Source organism: Osmerus mordax, chromosome 10 (genome assembly GCF_038355195.1).
Source record: "Osmerus mordax isolate fOsmMor3 chromosome 10, fOsmMor3.pri, whole genome shotgun sequence".
NCBI classification, from domain to species: Eukaryota; Metazoa; Chordata; class Actinopteri; order Osmeriformes; family Osmeridae; genus Osmerus; species Osmerus mordax.
The window spans coordinates 7,042,399-7,064,236 of record NC_090059.1 but is presented as its reverse complement, the minus strand read 5'-3'; the positions used below and the strand labels follow the sequence as shown (position 1 = coordinate 7,064,236).

At 48.6% G+C, this 21,838-nt stretch overlaps 1 protein-coding gene and 1 long non-coding RNA gene across 2 annotated transcripts; both read right to left on the bottom strand.

Annotated features, from left to right (window-relative positions):
* Positions 1–9,320: 9,320 nt before the first annotated feature.
* Positions 9,321–11,496, bottom strand: bsk146 (brain specific kinase 146). Its single transcript, XM_067244818.1, has 5 exons — positions 11,325–11,496; positions 10,849–11,051; positions 10,318–10,509; positions 9,699–10,052; positions 9,321–9,626 (listed from the first exon to the last, which is right to left on the bottom strand). The coding sequence occupies exons 1-5, from the start codon at positions 11,494–11,496 to the stop codon at positions 9,321–9,323; spliced, it is 1,227 nt and encodes a 408-aa protein (XP_067100919.1).
* A 7,458-nt stretch (positions 11,497–18,954) lies between these two features.
* On the bottom strand, positions 18,955–20,349 carry LOC136950467 (uncharacterized). The gene is made up of 2 exons (XR_010877493.1): positions 20,177–20,349; positions 18,955–19,971 (listed from the first exon to the last, which is right to left on the bottom strand). It is a non-coding gene; the product is annotated as an uncharacterized lncRNA (long non-coding RNA).
* Between the last annotated feature and the right edge of the window lie 1,489 nt (positions 20,350–21,838).

Sequence of the window (21,838 nt, the reverse complement as noted above, 5' to 3'; positions counted from 1 at the left end):
TCCACAACCATCTCCACTGTCTTAAGAGCATTGAGCTCTAAGTTGTTCTGGCTGCACCAGGTCACCAGGTTGGCCGCTTCCCACCTATAATCAGACTCGTCTCCACCAGAGATGAGCCCAATAAGGGTGGTGTCGTCCGCAAACTTCAGGAGTTTGACGGACGTATGACTGGAGGTGCAACTGTTGGTGTACAGGGAGAAGAGCAGAGGAGAAAGGACGCAGCCCTGAGGTGATCCGGTGCTGATGGACCGGGAGTCAGAGACTTGTGTTCCCAGCTTAACGCACTGCTTCCTGTCAGACAGGAAGTCTGTGATCCACCTGCAGGTGGAATCAGGCACGTTCAGCTGGGAGAGCTTGTCCTGAAGCAGGGCGGGGATGATGGTGTTGAAGGCAGAGCTGAAGTCCACAAACAGGATCCTGGCATAGGATGCTGGGGAGTCCAGGTGCTGTAGGGTGAAGTGGAGGGCCATGTTAACTGCATCGTCCACAGACCTGTTGGCTCTGTAGGCAAACTGCAGGGGGTCCAGTAGAGGGTCAGTGATGGATTTAAGGTGTGCCAGCACCAGGCGCTCGAAAGACTTCATTACCACAGAGGTCAGGGCGACGGGTCTGTAGTCATTATGTCCTGTTGGCCTTGGCTTTTTGGGCACAGGGATGATGGTGGAGGACTTGAGACAGGCTGGCACATGGCATGTCTCAAGGGAGGTGTTAAAGATGTGGGTAAACACCGGAGACAGCTGGTCAGCGCAGTGCTTGAGGGTGGCTGGAGAGACAGAGTCCGGCCCAGCTGCTTTGCGGGGGTTCTGCCTCTTGAAAAGTCTGTTAACTTCACCCTCCTGAATGGAGAGAGTCGTCACTGTAGAGGGGGGGAGGTGGGAGGCCTCCTGGGTGGGAAGGGGTAGTTCAAGACTGTCCAATTGTCTTTCAAATCTGCAGTAGAACTCATTCAGGTCGTTGGCCAGGCGGGAGTCGTTAGTGGAGTGGGGGGCTCTGGGCTTGTAGTTGGTAATTTGCCTGAGCCCTCTCCAGACAGAAGCAGAGTCGTTTGCAGAGAATTGGTGTTTTAGCCTCTCTGAGTACAGTCGTTTAGCCTCCCTCACCGCCTTGCTAAACCTGTTCTTCGACTCCTTGAAACTGTCTTTGTCCCCACTCCTAAACGCTGCCTCTTTCTCTGACCTCAACCTTCTGAGTTTAGCTGTAAACCAGGGTTTGTCGTTGTTGTAGCTTACCCTGGTGCGTGTTGGTATACAGCAGTCCTCACAGAAGCTGATGTATGATGTCACAGCCTCTGTGAGCTCATCCAGACTATTGGTAGCAGTCGTGAACATGTCCCAGTCAGTGCAGTCCAAGCACGCCCGCAGATCCTCCATAGCTTCACTGGTCCACTGTTTTGATGTCCTCACAGCAGGCTTACAGCGCTTTAGCTTCTGCCTGTATGCAGGAATCAGGTGGACCATGGCGTGGTCAGAGTGACCCAGTGCTGCTCGGGGGACCGCATGGTATGCTTTGCTGATTGTAGAGTAGCAGTGATCCAGGGTGTTTCCTTCTCTGGTAGGGCATTTGATGAATTGTCTATATTTTGGGAGTTCTTGAGTGAGATTGCCTTTGTTAAAGTCGCCTAGCACAATAACCAAGGAATCCGGATTTTCATGCTCCACGCTCAGTATCTGGCTGGCGAGCACACGTTGAGCCTCGTTAACGCTAGCCTGCGGAGGCATGTAGACGCCAACCAGAATGAATGATGCAAACTCTCGTGGCGAGTAAAAAGATCTACAGTTAATAAAAAATGATTCCAGATCAGGAGAACAGTGCTGCAGAATCACTGTCACATCTTCACACCAGCCACTGTTAATGTAAAAACAAATACCACCGCCTTTCGTTTTGCCAGAGAGCACAGGGTTACGATCCGCTCTCAGCAGTTTGAAACCTGCTAGCTGTAGCGCAGAGTCTGGGATCAGTTCACTCAGCCATGTCTCCGTAAAGCACAAAACGGAAGATGAATGAAAGTCTCTGTTTTTCCACACCAGTAGCTGAAGTTCATCCAGTTTGTTGCTCAGTGAACGCACGTTGGAGAGAAATATCCCCGGTAACGCTGTGCGTGCCCCACGCCGACGGAGTCGCACCAGAGCACCGGCTCGTTTGCCTCTCCTACGGCGCTTCGCTGCTAGGACAAAGCCGAGGGTGGCTTTGACTATAATTCCCACTAATTCCGCCGCTGGAAGCAGAAAAGTGGGAAATAAATCCACAGGGGTTGTAGTCCTGATGTTTAGAAGTACTTCTCTAGTTAGAGAACCCCGGAAATCTTGGCAGAACACTGAATTAACAGACAAAACAAGACAAAAAAGAGCGCACCTAACGGCCAAGAAAAATATGTTGAACAGGAGACTGTTTCAGGCGCAACTAGCTTCCTCTCTCATCCTGACAAACACAGCTGTCAACACACCAAGGAGAGGGCGGCCATCTTCAGCCAGTGGGAGCCCATTGACGACGATAACTGTGACACCTCAGAGACCTGTGACTGCTCAGAAGAGACAATCCTCAGGTAATGGGGGTCCACCAAATGTGGTCCCAGCCAAGAGGGCATGTGAACCACCAACGGATGTGCGCAAGGACATGGTCGCACATTTCCGGTGAAGACAACGAGAGGACTTTGCAGACACGGCATAAAAGGATATTCTAATATGCTCTGCAGAAAGTGCAATCTCTGTCTCTGCTTTTCAAAGGAAAGGAATTTTCATTCTGTAATATTTATCCAGTGTTTATTTTTTTTAAATAAATTCTGATTTATCAAAATATGACTGTTGGGTGATTATTATTTATGAAATGTACTGTTATAGTGCTATGTAAGCAATCCACACTCAAAATTAACCATTAGTTGTTTTGTGTATTTGTTCTGACAGTATGAGAGCAAATGCTGAAATTCTGCTACCAACTAGGCCCAACGTTGCATTATTACAACGTTTCCCTAAAAACTTAAAACATTTTTGAATAGGACAGGACTCTCGAGGACCAGGGTTGTCCACCCCTGATGTAGTATAACCTCATGGACGACTCCAGCAGGGCGCAGGAGGAGCTAAAGGAGCAGGCGTCCATGACGGAGCGCAGTAGCGCACTGCTGCAGGCGAAGCTGAAGGCCGATATATGCTTCTGCGTTTTTCGAAAAACGGACACATGGGAACGCCCTCGTCTCCGTGGAACGCCCTCTACGAGCTCTCCGTCAGCCCTCGGAGAGCCCCGGAGAGCTCGACGTGCACCTCCTGAATTTTCTAACTATCCATCGTAATTTCGGAGAGCTACGGAGACCCCCTTGGCTGTGATTGGTCAGTATTAAGAACCGCTTGTGTCAGGGGCGGGGTTGCCCTGAAAAACAGGACGAACAGAATCCTTTGACCGCCATTGCTGTAAGTTTTTAGAATTCATATTTACATTTATTCATTTAGCAGACGCTTTTATCCAAAGCGACTTCCAAGAGAGAGCTTTACAAAGTGTATAGGTTACTGATCATAACGAGATAGCCACAAAACATTGCGAGTAGCCAAAACATGAAGCACACATTGTGAACAACCAAAGTAAGTGCCAAAGGGAAGAACCATAAGAGCATGTGGTTAAACAAGTTTACAATTAAACAACATGAACTGCTATAAGTGCAAGTGTACCTGTGAAGAAATAAATAAATAAAATGTGACGAGAAATGGGCAGTGTAGTTGCTGAAAATGTGCGTATTTTATTGATGAAACGGCTAATTTGTAAATTTGCTCCGACTTCAAGATAACCTAGGTAAATAAACACTCGACGACGACTTACAAAAAAACGTTGCGCCACCTACTCTTCTGGCGGTGAATTGTTTTCAGCACCCACAGCCTACGGAGAACCATAAACGAAGTCTATCCGTGCGTATCCGTGCGCCCGCCCATCCGTAAACGGAGACGCTGAAGCATATTTCGGCCTTGAGAGCAGACAGAGGACGCAAGGTGGCGGAGGACGACCTTGCTGCACTGGCAGGTAGGTGTTTCTGTACAGAGAGTGGGCGACCATGCTGCACTCACAGGTGTTTCTGTACAGAGAGGGTGCGACCATGCTGCACTCACAGGTGTTTCTGTACAGAGAGGGTGCGACCATGCTGCACTCACAGGTGTTTCTGTACAGAGAGTGGGCGACCATGCTGCACTCACAGGTGTTTCTGTACAGAGAGTGGGCGACCATGCTGCACTCACAGGTGTTTCTGTACAGAGAGTGGGCGACCATGCTGCACTCACAGGTGTTTCTGTACAGAGAGTGGGCGACCATGCTGCACTCACAGGTGTTTCTGTACAGAGAGTGGGCGACCATGCTGCACTCACAGGTGTTTCTGCACAGAGTGGGCGACCCTGCTGCACTCACAGGTAGGTGTTTCTGCACAGAGTGGGCAACCCTGCTGCACTCACAGGTAGGTGAATGGGAATTCTCCTACTAACAATCACTAACACTGCTACGTCTTCCATTAGGTGGTATATCTTAGCTATATCCGGTGTTGTGCCGAAATTTCACTCCCTGCCAGAATTCCCCTACGCGCGCACAGTCTTTCCAGTTGTGTTCCGAGGCGATTTTATTCAGTTTTATTATAGGCTACTGTCTCTGAAATGCATTGTGAAATGCCTTGCAATGGAAATGTGACGTTTCACATGTAGGCTAATGTCTACGGATTGAAAAACATCAAACAGTTAACAGTTTGCGAGCCCACAGTAGCCTACATTCCTTAATGGAGAAAGTGTCCGTCTCTTAACTAACGGAGTTACAAAATTAAGCTGAGTTGTGGGTTTTATAAGAAGCCTATTTTCAATCTGCAGATTGGAGAGAATGTTTAAATAACACGATGACCTAAAAGGAGTCGTTCAGACACAAAGAAGTCTCTGAGGATAGGACAGACTCGGCTCCAGAACAAGTTAAATGGGTGAGCATTTTTTTCACAAGGGGGGCACGCATTTACAAAGCATGTATGAGAGTCAAAATAAGAGCAGACCTAGATATTCTGCAGGAAAGTGTAGCCATCTTGATATTTAATTTATAGCCAATGCCGGTATATTAAAGTGTTATAGTTGGTGTCAGTTAACTATCAGATCACACCATTAGGCATGATCGCAAACTTCACTTACGTTTTAAACCAAGTAGGCTAATAAAAAAGGTATTGTAATGAAGCATTATATAACAAATCATTATTTTATTTATAATTTTTAAAGCGTCATTATATCAACTCAGTAATTCTGGAGTTGGCTGTATGAACAGGTGATAAGGAAATGGATATTGTGATCAGCATAAACACATAGGAAATCTCCACCTCCTACATCCCTGAAATGTTCAAATAGAGCTGTGTTTATCTATGTTTAATACAACTAAATGCCCCATTATTTTCACCATGTATGCATTGAAGTAGGCTACTGTGTACAGGGGCAGATCTACACGGGGGGCTACAAGGGCCAGTGCCCCTGTAAAAATGTCCCCCCTGTGGCCCCCCTAAGCTGACAGAATTTTTTTTTACACGTTTTTCTTCTTCGAGTAGACATCATGAAACGAGGAAGGGACATTGCAGCCTTTTTTGCCCCAGTAAATAAAAAAGTGAGAGAAACATATACCCAGATAGCACACATACGTCTTGCCCGACATCGGCAAGTTTGTTTGTTTTCTTTTGTTTGAGCTCACCAGTGCTTTATTTCTTTTTAAGAATGTACTATCTGGGTATTGAGAGAGCTGAGGAGCTGGAAGAGGGAGAGCCAGAGCCATTTGTATGATATTAATGTAAAGCAAAATTAAAGTAATGTTTAAATATAATTTGTTTCCGTTTTTTTATGTGCCCCTCTGATTAAACATTGCCCCCCCCAGTAAAATTGGTCTATAACCACCACTGACTGTATCAGTTCTCTTTATCTTGCACGCTACCTCACCAATTTAATAATCCTAAAACCAACTGCTACTTGAATCAATTATTTATCGATGTAGCAATTCATTTATTATATATCTGACGAAATTCCCACCCCCTCCCCCTGTATTTTTTTTCAGGGTTTATTTTATAGCCATATGTATTTATTTATTAACTTTATACTAAAACAGCATTCCATAGAATGTAGCCTACCGATCTCTCCAGTAGTTTGCCGGTCAGCACACATTCAGACAAGACACAAAGCTCAACGCCACCCAACGTTCCAATGATCATTTTCATTTTAATCGTCGACTAAATCGGAATTTACAGGAAGACAACTTGTATTGCAAAGACAAAGTGATCGGACGCGAGTTCTAGCGCTGGGTTCGTCTACTCACTAAAACTCCACTAAAAATCATAGGGGTTCAACATGTACATACCACTAGACAGAAAGACAAGGAGCTACATGTTCACGACTGGCGGCACGTTCACATGGTGAGAAAATGAAGACCTCAGCGTTTATCATACCCGTCAGAGACCGGGAGAGATCCAGGCTACCGAATACAGGCCTCTGGTCCAGCCAAGCACGTTCCTTTATTCAACCGACAACTCTCACAACGGTTGTAAACAGTGGAAGTTTACAAAGAGCCTGCTTATCAACAAATTAACATCTTCGGTTATTCAGCGTCAAGGAAAAATAGGAACAGGTACATATAAATGTTAGTGCTCAACTGAACCAAAAGCCTGCACAGCCTGTTTTTGACAAGCTCGGTTACTTCTAGATGTCAAACAACAACCTCAGGCCTAACAGAACAGCCTCTGTCTCTGTATCAGCGCTAGTCATTGTTGACTGAGTCAGGGCCGGGCAGGGTGAGGTCAGGGATTGTCACAAGATGTAGTAATTAGACAACACAGATCTGGCCTCAGGCTGGTTCTTCTTCCTCACAGTTAAAGTTTGGGCCAGTGGTGTATTCTCACTGTTAGTCCACTATAAAATGAATAGTGATTCATGGTTTGAGGATGGCAGGGCAAGAAATGTGGGCTTGGTAAATTGATAGTATGGGTTAAGGTTACTAATTCATAGTAGACTACACCACTGGTTTGGCAAAGACGCTGAAGCCTGATCTGAGCTTAACTGCAATTTGTGCCTCCAGCACAAATGAACTCAAAGCAAATGTTTGATTAAAAGTATGTCTTAGTCTAAAGATGAGCTGAAGTTGCGGTAAAGTACTACTAGATGGGACCTTGGGGCAGATTTATTTTGTACTACCACAGCTTGTGACAGCGAAACAACAGCCAACAAAATCACTGTTTCTTTTTCTACAAATAGCTTCCCAGTACATACAGATTCATGCAGTTATGTCTGGAAACACACACACACACACATACAAAATGGCTGTTCCACCGTTCCAATGCATTTTTCAGTTTTTCTAATAATGTTTGAGTTCATTTTAATTTGAGTTTTCCTTGTTTAGTTTGGCAATGATGCAGAACATCTAGATTTCTGCATTGCTTTTGAAACCTGTTCGTTTCAAACAAACAAGTCATTTACTTTACATTTTACATTTTGTCATTTAGCAGACGCTCTTATCCAGAGCGACTTACAGTAAGTACAGGGACATTCCCCCGAGGCAAGTAGGGTGAAGTGCCTTGCCCAAGGACACAACGTCAGTTGGCATGACCGGGAATCGAACTGGCAACCTTCGGATTACTAGCCCGACTCCCTCACCGCTCAGCCACCTGACTATTTGAGAATTCAAATAATATTTTATACCAGAAGTTCCAAAACATTTCACCCAATAGGACATCGATGCTTGGTGTAAATATCTACCTCTCTCTCTATCTTCTTTTTTTTGTTGAGGTGAAATGGAAACAACAGTTTACAAATACAATACATTGATTTAAGAAACTAACAATTATTGTTCTTTCAGATTTTTAGCCCTAGTTTGTGTCAAGAGATCATTAGTACAACAATATTCACTCTAGGACAATAATGCAAGAAATTGTGCTACAGCAAAACTCCACATCACAACATTTGACATTTTGTTTTGTAAAGCCAGTTCAAATTTCAGATTTTTTTGTTTTTGTTTGTTTTTTTACTCATGCAATTTCAAAATGTGACTGTGTACATTTTCACTGTATTTTTCTTGATTTAACTCATAACACAAATGTATCACAATATACTTTCCTTAGGCTTAATAGATTTCAAATGAAACAATAACAGGAAAATAATAATTTAAGGAAATGCGTAGAAAATATATTTTTGACTGTGAAGTAGATATGTTTGTATGTTAAGGAGCTGGGCAAAAACAAGAGATCATAAAATTATACTCTGAAAACGAGGGACATCTTCGTTTGTGGCCATTTACAGAACTACTGCTATCTGTTAAATACATTTATCAATGTATTTTATCGACGTAGCAAGGCTTTTAACCCTTTGTAGGCCTGGAACGATTCAATTTGGATATGTACAGAATGTCACCTTAAGTGAGGTTGTCACAAACACAAAAGCCTAATTCAAATTGAAAATGCCCAAAGATACTTTACGTTACAAAAATGATACAAAAAATATAATTTGAATATTTAGAATTCAAATAAATAAAGGAATTTTGAAGGCAGAAAAGTAAAGGAAATAGATTCCAATTACTGATTCATACTCACACAGCACACAATGATATACACACATACAGACACACACTCACACTTTCACATTGCAGTACATTTAACATCAAAACTGTAGTTCGCTCAACAGGCTTCTTTAGGAACATTTTACAAGGTATTTCTGTGAGCTGTATTGAAGTTGGTTTCAAAAATACAAATCTCCTTTCCTAAGCTTTGTCTGAAGCGATACCTGATTCTACCATCCTGTACAACCCCCTTTTTTTTTGCTCATGTCTTCTTTAGTTTCAGTCTTTTTTGCCTAAAATATTGCTTTAAGAAATACATTTTGGTCTTCTCAGACGATCCATGTACCTGTGTTTCTTGACTGAAAGGTTAAAGGTCGTTATTGTAAAATCTGTATGTCCTTCTCCCCAGAATAGTTTGAAAACATTTCAAGACTTTCCAACCCTTGTAAGGAATGTGTGTCTGTTGCCATGGCCACCTTTATCAGATCCTTCTAAGGGGGTTTGTCTGTTTTCTGCAGGAGAGATTCGCACATATTTCTGCATATTCATCAATTCATTCGAAGTCTATTTCCACTCTGTTGTCAAGCTTATTCAAGGAGTTAAACGTATGTATATTTATGTATAAATATAAATGTTTGTAATTGTTTGTGTATGTGGACTGTATGTGTGTGCGGTGAGTGTGTTGGTGTATGCACTGTATGTGTATGTGCGCTCACGTGTGTATGTGCCGTCTGTGTGTGTGTGTGTGTGTGTGTGTGTGTGTAAGACAACAGAAGGACATCAGCATGGGGCGGGGGTTCTCAGACACAGATCTCGATGGGCGTGGCCACCAGAATGCGTCCGCCAGGCGAGTTGTTGTCTCGGGGCATGCGCTCGTAGCTGTTGGTGGACGACAGGGAGCTGGTGGTGGAGACGGAGACAAAGTGGTGCCCTCCTCCGGGCTCCATCAGGCCTCCCTTCACCCCCGCGGAACCCCTCTCCACCGACACGGGCGAGAGGGGCGAGAGAGGCGACATGGGGGACGGGGGCGAGAGAGTCTGCTGCTTCATCCTCTCCACCAGCACCTCCTCGTCCTCCTCCCCCGACGAGGACGACGAGCTGGTCCCCTCCGCCTCCTCCCTCCCCCCTCCTCCTCCTCCCCCCCTCTCCCTCTCTCCGCTCCCTCCTCCTCCCCCCGCGTTGCCGTTGTCCCCGTCCAGCATCCAGGTGTGGCTGAAGTGGCCGAACACCTCCTTGACGGAGCAGCGGCGCTCCTGCTCCACGGACAGGAGCCTCCGGAACAGCCTGAGCGCCTGCTCGGTGAAGCGCCGCCACTGGGAGGGGAACGGCGCCGCCCGCCGCCGCTGCCAGCGGACAAACTCCTGGTAGAAGGAGTCGGAGGGCAGGGCCTTCTCCCAGGGGAAGTTGCCGGTGAGCATGCAGAAGAGGAGCACGCCGAACGCCCACACGTCCGTGCTGTAGTCCACGCTGAAGCCCTCGTGGCGGGACGCGTCGCACAGCTCCGGGGCCGTGTAGGGGATGGTGCCGCTCACCTGGAGGATGGGGGGGGGTGGGGGGGGGGTGGGGGGGGGGGGGGGGGGGAGGGGGAAAGGGGGCAGAGAGAGATAGAGGGGGGGGAGACGGACACAGAGTAAGAGAGAGGGGGGAAAGAGAGAGACAAAGGGAGGGAGATTTACAGACAGATCAGAGCTTTACCAGACACTTACAAAACATATATTTATATAAATACCATTCCACCCCATTCCATTTCAGACCTAACAGACCGTCTCTCTGTTGTTCATCCTTCCTTCCACTCACCCGTTTGACGGGAGAGCCGGCGCGGCGCGTCATGCCGAAGTCAGACAGCCGGACCTTGCGACACTCCCTGTCGAAGATCAGGATGTTCTCCGGCTTGATGTCTCGGTGGACCAGCTTCTTGCTGTGGAGGTAGTCCAGGGCCAGCGCCACCTGGTGAGCACACCTCTTCGCTATCGCCTCCGGGAGACCCACCTGTGAGGAAGACGGAGAAAGAAGGGAGAGAGAGAGTGAGTGAGGAGGGGAAGATGGAAGGAGAGAGTGAGAGAAGAAAGAACACACAGAGAAGGGGAGGGAGGGAGGGGAGGCAGAGAGAGAGGCATAGAGAGTGAGATGGAGAAGGAGAGGAAAGGAGACAGAGGGTGAGAGATAGATGGTGAGAGAGGGGATGAGTGTGTGTGTGAGAGAGAGAGACAATGAGAGAGAGACAAACGGATCACGGCACCACACACGCCGAACGCCACCGTCAAAGCCGACCAGCCAGACATGAAACCACGGTGACAGGTTTCCAGGAGTGAAGGGGATGAGTCCCACCTGTGGAGGGATGATGTCGAAGAGGTCCCCTGCCAGAGCGTACTCCTGGGCGAACACGTAGTAGTCGTCCGTCTCGAAGGCGATGCCGAACATGTTGATGATGAAGGGGCAGGGGGACAGGTAGAGGGAGATGCTGTACTCCCTCAGGAACGACTTCAGCTTGGTGCTCTTCTTCTTTAGGAACTTCAAGGCCATCTTCGTGCCTGGGGATACAAATACATGCTGTTGTTTATGTTGGGGTGTGTGTATATATTGTGTGTGTTGGGGTTGTATTGTGTGTGTATATGTGTGTGTATGAGTAGTAAGTAGGTGTAGTGTGACTGTGTATATAGAGTTTGCAGTGTGTGCAGAGTTTGTAGTGTGTATAGTTTGTGTGTGTGTGTGTATAGCATGTGCATTTGTGTGCGTGCAACGTTTGTATTATCGGTATAGCGGGTATGTGTGTGTGTGTATAGCGTGCGTGTGAACATCCTCACCTCTGATCTTGTGGACCACCAGGTCCACCTTGCCGTACGTGCCCTTGCCCAGCTCCCTGATGACCTCATAGTACTTGTTGACCTCTAACCTCTCCAGGTTCTGAGCAGCGATGAGCTGCAGCTCGTCCAGGATGTCCATGGAGGCTCGCGACACCCCCGGAGACAAGCTCATCTTGGGGGGAGGGGGCTTGGGGCTTTAGGGGGCGGATCCGGGGGGGGGGGGGGGAGACGCTCGTCACGGACAGGAGCAGTGACCAACAGCTGGTGTTACTGCGGAAGGAAATCACACACACACAGGGCTGTCTGAGAACCAATGTCATTTGTTTTTCACGGAACGACGAATGAAAAGAAAATGCCTGAGACATTTACATTTAGTCATTTAGCAGACGCTCTTATCCAGAGCGACTTACAGTAAGTACAGGGACATTCCACCGAGGCAATTAGGGTGAAGTGCCTTGCCCGAGGACACAATGTCAGTTTGCATGACCGGGAATCGAACTGGCAACCTTCGGATTACTAGCCCGATTCCATAACCGCTCAGCCACCTGACTCCCTGGAGACAAACAACAAAACCGTCCGGCATTGATCTTTTTGAAAGCCCCCCCCCCGAAACGTCCTTCTGATGTCTCTGCATTAGCTGTGATCTGTGGCGTGACTCGACATTTCCTCAGCACTACACCCACACAAAAGTAATTCCATTTGACAGAATCTAATACCACCGCTCAGTAGCTTGAATGGGGTGTTAAAAATGTGTTTACACATAGACACACGCAAGCACACCTACACAGAACTGTGCAAACGCGCACCACGGATTGCAGGCGCAACCGAATCCTTCCGGAATTGCGTTTTCAAGATGATATGACCTGCTCGTCTGCATCCATACCTACGTGGAAGTGAGAACACACACACACACAACGTATGTAACTCAGTGTGCAGAACACTCTCCCATTCTCCGTGTCTGTTTTCCTTTCTCTCTTTATCTCCGTCTCTCCCCTCCCTCCCTCCCTCCCTCTCCCCTCCTAGACAGCTCCGGAGTCTGTCATCCTCTCTCCTCCTCAGTTCTGGAAGCCTGACATGCGAGCCGATTGACGGTTCATCTTTCTTTGTGTGACGGATGAGACAGCCGGAGAAACGCGCAGGGCCAAGGTGGAGACGAAGGTGTTCGTTACAACACCACCCGTCAATGCGCTCTCTTCCCCTGAAGTAACTGTAGCACAGCAATGCACCTGTTCTGATCCAGCTGACCTTGTGGGCTTCAAAATGCACACAAACACACGCTCTCGTCCTCTCACACACACACACAAACATGCTATACACGTGCGCACACACTCTCTCTAGTCCTCACACACACTCTCTCTTGACCTCTCTCACACACTCACACGCACTCTCTCTCCCACACACATACACAAACACACCATTTTTCACACACACCTACCTACACCCACACATGCAGCCTGCCAGCATGTCTTCATTGTTCCTGTATTGGTGGCGTGAGGCACACAGGGGAGCGTGTGACTCCAGCAGATGATGAGAGATGGCTCTGTTCATGTGATCAATGGAAGGGAGGCTGGGGAGTGGAGGCTGGGAGAGGCTGGGGGGGGCTGGACACTGCTGTGGTGTTAACCGACTGTCCTCCTTTTTGTGTCTGACAAACATGCGCACACACACCAACACACTCACACCAGCACACATACACACCAACATACACTCACACCAGCACACACACATGCCAGTAAACACACACTCAAACCAACAGTGACTAGTCCAGGGAGCTGTGTCTCTGCTCTGCAGGGGTTGTAAATAGTGTTTGTTGCTGCCTGAGATGGGAAGGGATTACTTAGCGCTGCAGTTGCACAGCTCTGTATGTTCTCTGGCTGTGTGTAAATATGTGTCTGCATGTGTGTGTCTGTGTAAATGTGTGTGTGTGGATGTCTATGTTGTTGTTTGTGTGTGTGTGTGTGTGTGTGAAGGCAGATATCTCCTCTCGGTGCTTAAAAAGGATCGGAAGCCGGAGCAGGATCAGAATCATGGCTGGATGAGTCATCAGGTCAGAGCCAATGTCAGCTCTGAGTGTGGAGAAGCAGCCTGACAACCATCAAAACCTTAGTGTGTGTGTGTGTGAGAGAGAGAGAGAGAGAGAGAGAGAGAGAGAGAGAGAGAGAGAGAGAGAGAGAGAGAGAGAGAGAGAGAGAGAGAGAGAGAAGGGTGCATAGTGAAACAGCAATCACTCCTAAGACCTATTTGTGCTAAAACTAGCATACCATCAGTATTAGATTAGATTAGATTCAACTTTATTGTCATTACACAAGTACAGGTACAAGGCAACGAAATTTAGTTTAGGTCTAACCAGAAGTGCAATAGCAGCAAGTGCAGGATATACAGTGTAGTGCAATAAAGTATGGACAGAAGCTATCCTAAAAAAGTGTAAAAGTGCAGTGAAAAGTGATTGCATATTACAGTTAGAAGTATGGTGCAAAATGCAAATGTAAACAGTTGGTACTGTAAATAACAGTCGGCAGTGCAAATGAGCATAATCCAGTTAAGGTAATGTAGTGCAAGATTCATAAGTAAACATGCATCATGACTTGCATAATCATGTTATAGCTTCACACTATAGGACCACATCTGGCAACTCTGGCAAATGATTGGATGTCACCTGGCAGTTCTGTCTTGTGATTGGCTGTGAGCACAGGAAAGATTGGATGAACATGCCGGGTGAAACAGGAAGTGTGGTCCATCTGTTGGCTGAGGAAGCAGAAGATGAAGGGTCTGGATGCTTCTCCAGCAGACTGCCTGAGCTTGGTTGCACAACACCCATCTGGGTTCTAGGACAGGCCTAGAACCAGCAGGATTAGAACCAGGACTAGAACGAGGACTGGGACCAGGGTTCAGGGACCAAGATCAGAACTAGGACTAGAACTAAGACTAGGACTTCAACCAGGACCAGCAACCAAAACAAGGACTAGGACCAGGACTAGAATCGAGCAAACTAACATACCTGGTGAGAACACATGTATCATTACACTGACGCTGCTGATAAACAGCTCTTTAAACCCTCAGTGTCCAGATCCCTTCCATCATATAAGACACTGTTACAGGCTGCAGGGGGAAACAGGTGATAATTGTAGCTGCTTGCTGAGAAGCATGCAAACACCTTGATCTATAGAATCCTCTCATCCTAATAAAAACCGAGACCACTGTTTGATTCCTGTCCGGAAATCCCAGACAGGGAGGGTTCCTATGGAGACAGGTAGACTGGGAGACAGGGGGACAAGGAGACGGAAAGACAGGTAGACTGATAGACAGGTAGACAAGGAGATCGGGGGTCAAGGAGACGGAGAACCAGGGAGACGGGTAGTCGGTGGAGCCAGGGGAGACGTGTCGCTGAGGAACAGGGCTGTTTACTTCCAGCTTCCTGATCTGACCTCAGGGGTGTGAACGAGCTGCTGAAAGAACCACAGCAGGTACAGTCCTCCTTTGACTCAGCTCTCCCTCCTTCCTTCCTTCCCTCCTTTGCTCCCTCCTTCCCTCCCTCCCTCTCGCACACAACATCTATCTACCTGTATTGCTCATCATCCCTCTTTACTCTTTTAAGCAATCTCTATATTGTTCTTCCTCCCTCTATCTCTCACAGACACACACGCACACACGGCGGTATATATCTCTATCTCATTCTGTCTCTCCCTCTCTCTCTCTCCGCCCCATCCCCTCCCCTCCCCTCCCCTCTGTCCTGCCTCTCTCGCCTGTCTGTGTTGGGTATATTTCGGGAGTGTTTGAACCTTGTGTTCCACCTCCCAGCCCGGCCCCAGGGCTCCAGCGCTCGTCAGCCAGACAACAGTGACTCATCCCCCTCAGCACTTTCACTGAGGGCCCTGGTGAAGAATACTAAAGTCAGTCGTTGTTTAGCGTCAGAAGGACATGTCAGGCAGTCTGGTGTCGAATGTGAATGCTAAATGGTCCAGGATAGAGATCAACAGTGAGAGAGAGAGAGAGAGACAGCGAGAGAGACCGATAAAGAGACAGATAAAGAGACAGAGGGACAAAGACAGAATGTTGTGTGAATCGAATGCTGTTGTGTCTGTGTTTAGTGCTGTTGTGTGTGTGCTTGTGTGTGTGTGTGCATGTGTGTGTGTTAAATGCTCTTGTGTGTGTTAGAATGCCGAAGTATACAGCAGGGAACATTGCTTTGTCTGACCTGTATCATGACTCACCATACTTGTATGTTTTTGTGTATGTTTATTTGTGTCTGTGTGTCCCAGGATAATGGGACACGACAGTAATGAAGATGATGGGTTGAAGAAGCCTGATCTGCACTGCTAAAAGAATCTGCAGAATCGCACTAAAACCCTTATGAAAGGAAACACAGAAGTCTGTATCAACATTGATATTAAATCTGGAGCAGAGATTTACTTGATACAATCCCAATCGTTCTCTCGCTGCAGGCGCCTCGAGGGACAATCTCCTCATTAAACTGTGACATAAAATCTTTGCACATGGCTATCCTATCGTGCCTCGCGGTGGAGCCGCGGGGTTTTGTGTCCGGACGGGACCGTCAGACTCAAAGCAGCGCTGTGACAGGCCTGCATACGCTGCAGGGTAACACAGCTGACGTCCACCACTGCGGACAAAGGGGAGAACGGACACACGCACCCCGCAGAGACACGCTAATATTTCCTATCGCTCTGGTTCTCTTGGTCGTTGCCTTAATGACCATCATGAGGAATACCTGGGTCTTTTCAGTCTCCACATTCTCTATCCAGTTGTGTCCTCCCACTCACGTCCCTGTTTGTTCGACTACGAATCCCTGCTGACATGATGACCCAGACCAGTGATGAGTGACAGCGGGGCAGAAGAACCGCCCGGCGACCGCAGACACCTGCCTCTTTCTCACTCTGTCTCTCCCAAGCCCGACAGCCCGCTTCCTCTCTTTCTCCGTCTCTCCCCCCAGTCAAACCACTCTGTCACTCTGTCTCTCTCTTTCCATCTCTCCAGTCAGACCACCGTCTCTCCGTCTCTCTCACACCACCTAGACCCCCTCTTCTGACACCTGCAGGTGACCGCATCAGCGGCCAGTCTGAGACAACAGAGACTGACAGCCTGACGTATGCGATGCTGGTGGAATGTATTTGAGCGTTTGCGTGAGAGTGCCCTAAAGAAATAAAGAGTCTGCATATTTCTTGTTGTGTAGTTTATAAACATAATTAATAGCCTCATAGTAGGCTACACATCTCAGAAAGTAAAAAACAAATCTCAGATACATCGAACCGCACTAGAATAGAAGGTTAATAACAGACCGTTCCAAGGGAATGTTAATACCGTTTATTAAAAGCAATAATTCCAAAACAAATAATTAGCCATAGGTTTTAGAAGTCAATTCCAGATCTGACAGTTACAGGCCGGACAACAATGCTGTAAACACAGACCATCACGCTTAGCTGCGTGCTTATAATAAACACAGCTTGAAACGGCGCTCTTTTAAACCCGCAAAAGCATTGTTGTAAACAAGCCTGCAGCCGCAGAACGTTTTACCGGACACTATTCGCATCACCTAAAAGAGGTAGCAGGCAGCCGTTTTGCAAGGCACGGGATGTCTTGTTTATTTTACTCACCATTCAATTGGCACAGCACACAAGGGCTCTGGAGTCCGCCCAGTCAAACCCGAGAGAAACAGGGTAGTGTAGACAGAACTATTGCATGCTAGCCTGTTACAGTGGTGCACGTAGTAGCCTGTCCCAATGCCTTCACTCGCTTTCTCCTAGATTGTTCTATTGAATCTCAGTCTAGCGGTAAATTCGCCTTGCTCAGCGGACGCCTGGTATTTCACAGGCTCTTCTACAGCGCGGTCCTATTGTCTCCGCATCGCTCTGCTCTAGGATGAGAGAAGAGAAGCGACAGAGAGATTAAACCCCAGCCCCCTTTTCCGCGTCAACCAATTGCATTGGAGATCAGCCGGGAGCGCACACTGCCCTGCACGCCAATACGCAAACGACGGTCCTCGCTCGCTGTCTCCGTACAGATTACCGACCGAAGACCGGGAATGTTGAGGGAACGAATCTGCGGAGACAGAGAGATGGAGGGAGGGGGGGGGGGGGGGGGGGGGGTCAGGGCATTCAGATACTTAGCTGTAGGAAAGTACGTGAGAAGTTATATCTTGAAAATACAGGCTTCAACATATTAACGTATTTGTTTCATGACTAAATGAACCTGGACGCGGTCGGTTAGCCTGTTGGTTCACGGATAAGCGTTCCCTTGCCCCCCACTGCGATGCTTCAGTCGGTAGAAGAACGAAATGTCCACAGCGGGAACAAGACGCAATTATTCACCCGTCCCGTTCTCCTCGTGACCGGTCCTGTGCCTTTACTGATAAGGAAACAAAGGCAAGGCAAATGAAACCCTGAGCGGTGTCCCCTCACACCACCCAGATCTCGGGCCTTGCACTCGACATTGTACCAAGCGGTTGTATCATGAGATGGTAGCTAAACAGATGATAACCGAGATGCTAGTGCATTCCCTCTCTTTTCACAGAATGATTGCAGGAAAGAGGCTAGCTAAGTCTGGATGTATCGATACAAAAGTCTCAGCCCGTGAAAGAGTACAAAGAGTAGCCTACAAGAAGTGATGTTCAATATACAATATCAGTCTTGTGATATGATGTCCACCAGGCACATTGTTGTGTGTGTCGACTGAAAGGTCATGAGGTGAATGAGGAATATTCCGGAAGTAGTTAAGCATGTCCCAAGACACACACTCACAGAGAACGAGAGGGGTCATTCCTTGGGTCCAGACTTTGACAGTGTGTGGCATGTGTTGTGTTGACATGGCGTGAGGATGAGTGAAGATGTGGTGCTCCTTCTACGGGGTGTGATGTCAGACGTGATAAAGATGAGATGATGAAAAGAGAGAGGAAAAGATAGAGGAGGAAGAACAAGAGAAAGAGAGAAAACGAGAGAGAAAAAGGAAGATGAGAGACAGGCAGATAAACAAGAAAAAAGTGCATCATTTCAGTGTTAATATTCATCTAGGCACAGCTCCCATACCCAGTGTCACAGCATTGCGCCTGCCATCTCTCTCTCTCTCTCTCTCCTCCCTCCCTCCCTCCCTCCCTCCCTCCCTCCCTCCCTCCCTCCCTCCCTCCCTCCCTCCCTCCCTCCCTCCCTCCCTCCCTCCCTCCCTCTCTCTCCTCCCTCTCTCTCTCTCCCTCTCCCTCTCCCTCTCTCTCTCTCTCTCTCTCTCTCTCCCTCTCTCTCTCCTCTCCTCCTCTCTCCTCCCTCCCTCCCTCTCTCTCTCTCTCTCTCTCTCTCTCTCTCTCTCTCTCTCTCTCTCTCTCTCTCTCTCTCGTCTCTCTCTCTCTCTCTCTCTCTCTCTCTCTCTCTCTCTCTCTCTCTCTCTCTCTCTCTCTCTCTCTCTCTCTCTCTCCCTCCCTCCCTCCTCCCTCTCTCTCTCTCCCTCCCTCTCTCCCTGGCTGACAGGAGGGCGGGAGGATTCATCATTTCATTTTCGCACACACTTTTATCCAAAGCGTCCCGTACCGTACGGACGGGATTTGAACCTGCAACCTTCTGATCTGCAGCTGAGTGCTCTAACCACCAAGCTATAACCTTCCCTAGAATGAAAACACAGGCGTTTCAACTGGGACACAAACTCTTCACTTTTATTGTTACAAAGGAATGGTGCAAGTGATAAGCGAGTATCAGCTCTGGTCAATCAGTGTTAAACCTTCTGATGTTCTGAGAGCCGAAACCGAAACCGAACAAAAACAGTGCAGAGAGATGAGGTTGGAATGAAGAGGTATTTTACCAGGTCATCTCCAGGTAGAAAAGTGATTACTGATTTTTTTTCGAAACAAACGATCTCTATTCATCTGTGAGCACAGTGTGGAACAAATGACGCAAGTGGTTAAATATGTACAGTGGAACAGGAGGGTCCACTAGGAACAGGTAGGTCATGAATGGCATTTCAAGTACAATACCAGCCCATGAGACAGGTGGATGGAGATAGGGCACAGGTTTCATATAAAAGTTAAAAACATAAAACTGTCATTTAACAACCCAATACGAGACACTCCACAGATCTGAACGTTGATCAATAAAAAAGAGCCTAAAAAAAATCTCGAATATTCAATAGGAAAATGAATAATACAATAAATAATAAAACATGCAGTGAGCATCCTCCGTGTTCCAGCACGACAACATCGAGCCGTCCAATGAGAGCCCTAGACAAACAGGAAGAGCTGAAGGTCCTTGGTGTGCAGATGCTGAGCCAGGTTCTGGGATGCGACACAGGCGGACATTTTGTGCGTCTCCGGCGTTGTACACCTCTGAACACCTGGTACCTCTCCTTCTCCCTCAGCGCAAAGTCCAGCTCGTTAGCAGACAGGTGGATGAACGCCTTCTCCTTCTTCACCGTGGCCTTCACCTCCACAAACACCTCCCTCATCCCTCCTTCCTCCCGGCCCCCCTCCGCCGGGGGTCAAAGGTCATCTTGAAGTCGTAGGGCTGGCCGCTCTCCCCGTTCTGGTTGGACCAGGCGATGTGGGCGGGGCGTCCGGGGGCGTCGCCGTCTCGCCAGTGGTGAGGAAGGAGTGGACCAGCCGCTCGCCCCACGCGCCGATGCTGTCCAGGTCGCGGGGTTCTTCAGAGAACACCACCTGCAGGAACACGCACGTACGTCAGCCCCCATGTCTCTGGGGTCAAGTTATAACTGTTTGAGGTGAACAGGGTCATCCATTCTCCTTCCTGACCCCTTCCCATCCCCAGAGTTCCAGTGTATTCTATTAGACACCCCCCATCCACCATCTCCTTGTGTTTTGTTCTACTGTACACAACGTCATCTCCCGTGCATCGGGGACTCACCGTGGTGGGTCTCTGGCAGGTGAGCTCCAGGTCCTCCCAGGAAGGGGTGTGCTTGCTGGGACTTCCCCCACACAGGGGAGTCCATGGCCAGGGGAGGACGCTGGCCACAGTCCCCTACCCCTCCAGCCCCATGGAACACGCTGGAGACCACTGCGTCGGTGACCAAGATGGAACTAGGGGCGAGAAGAGGAGAAGGAGATATTACAAGGAAGGAAGGAGGTGAGAATGGGGAAACATTTTGACATCTTAGAGAAGAATGGAGAAGAGGACAAGAGAGGAGAGAAGAGGAAGAGAGGATAAGAGAAAAGAGGAGTGGAAGAGACGGGATGGGGGGGGGGGGGTGATGGAGGTAAACAGGTGGAGATGGTGATGATAACCTGGCCCCCCCCAGAGAGCTCTTTAGAGAAGATTAAAAGCAGAGAGAGAGAGGGAAAGGAGAGGAGGGAGGGAGAGAACAGGACTAACAGCAGAGGGAGAGAGGGAGAGAGAGAGAAAGGTCTTACTCTGGAGGGATTCCGGGAGGCTGGTCTGGTCTGGGTCCGAGCCCCGCCTGGTCGCTCCTGAGCCAGCCAGGTTTGTTTGGGTTCTAGCACCACCTTGTCCTCTCCCTCCCAGGGTTCTACGCCTGGGTTCTCCTCTTCCTGTGGAACGGTGCAATCCAGAGTCTGGGTTTGGTTCTGATTCCACACCACTCTCCTCTTGACACCTGAAAAGAACGTACGTTGTGAGGTGTGTGTGTGAAAGAGTGTGTGTGTATGTAGAAGAGCAATATTAAATGACTAAAGCTACAATCTGCAGAAGGTATTGATTCCAGACTAACCAGAGGACAACCAAGAAAGGAACACCTCACTGGATCCGACGTCCCCGAGGTTGCCACGGCACCCTGGTGGCTGGCGTGGGTGTGGTCTCTGGGAGGCAGGTTATGGTTAGGGTCAGCTGGGCGATCGTTTGACCTCTGACCCAGGGGGGGTCCAGGGGCTCCGTCGGGGGCGACGCTGCCCTCACCGCTGCCCCTCCCTGGGGGAGGCTCTCTCCCGGCGTCCCCTGGACCCGGGGGGTGGGGGCCACATCCTCAACACTGCCTCCAGCGGCCCAGTCCCCTGACGCTCTGAGGCAATCACACACACGCACCATACAGTATACGCACAGTGCTAGCCCTCACACCAGAGTGAAAGGACCGTATTTTGTACTTCCGGCCGTACGTACACACGCATATAATAGTATATACAGGAGTAGCTGTCGTAGTTTGTCCTTGATGGCAGAGTGGGGTACCTGAGGAGTTGGAGGGCGCGTTGGAGAGGGAGGAGCGTGGGGCCAGTGGTTCAGGACCTGCTCCCCGGTCTCCTGCCTGGGACTCGGAGCTTCCTCTGGGGCTCGGACAGATTGGGGCCCCCCGGGAAACAACTGGAGGGGGGTAGGAGAGGACAGAATGAGGGAGGAGAGGGGAGGGGGGGGATGGGGAAGGTGAGGGGGGGATGGGAGAGGGGAGGATGGAGGATATGGGGGGGAGGGGAGGATACGGGAGAGGAGAATGGGGATGGGGTGAACAAGAGAGGGAGGGGGGTTATACCCAATGCATACAGCACAAAGGTACATTCATTTTCAGTCTCTTGACGAAGCAAGATTCCATCAGCAAGTTCAATTTATTATTCATTTGTTTTT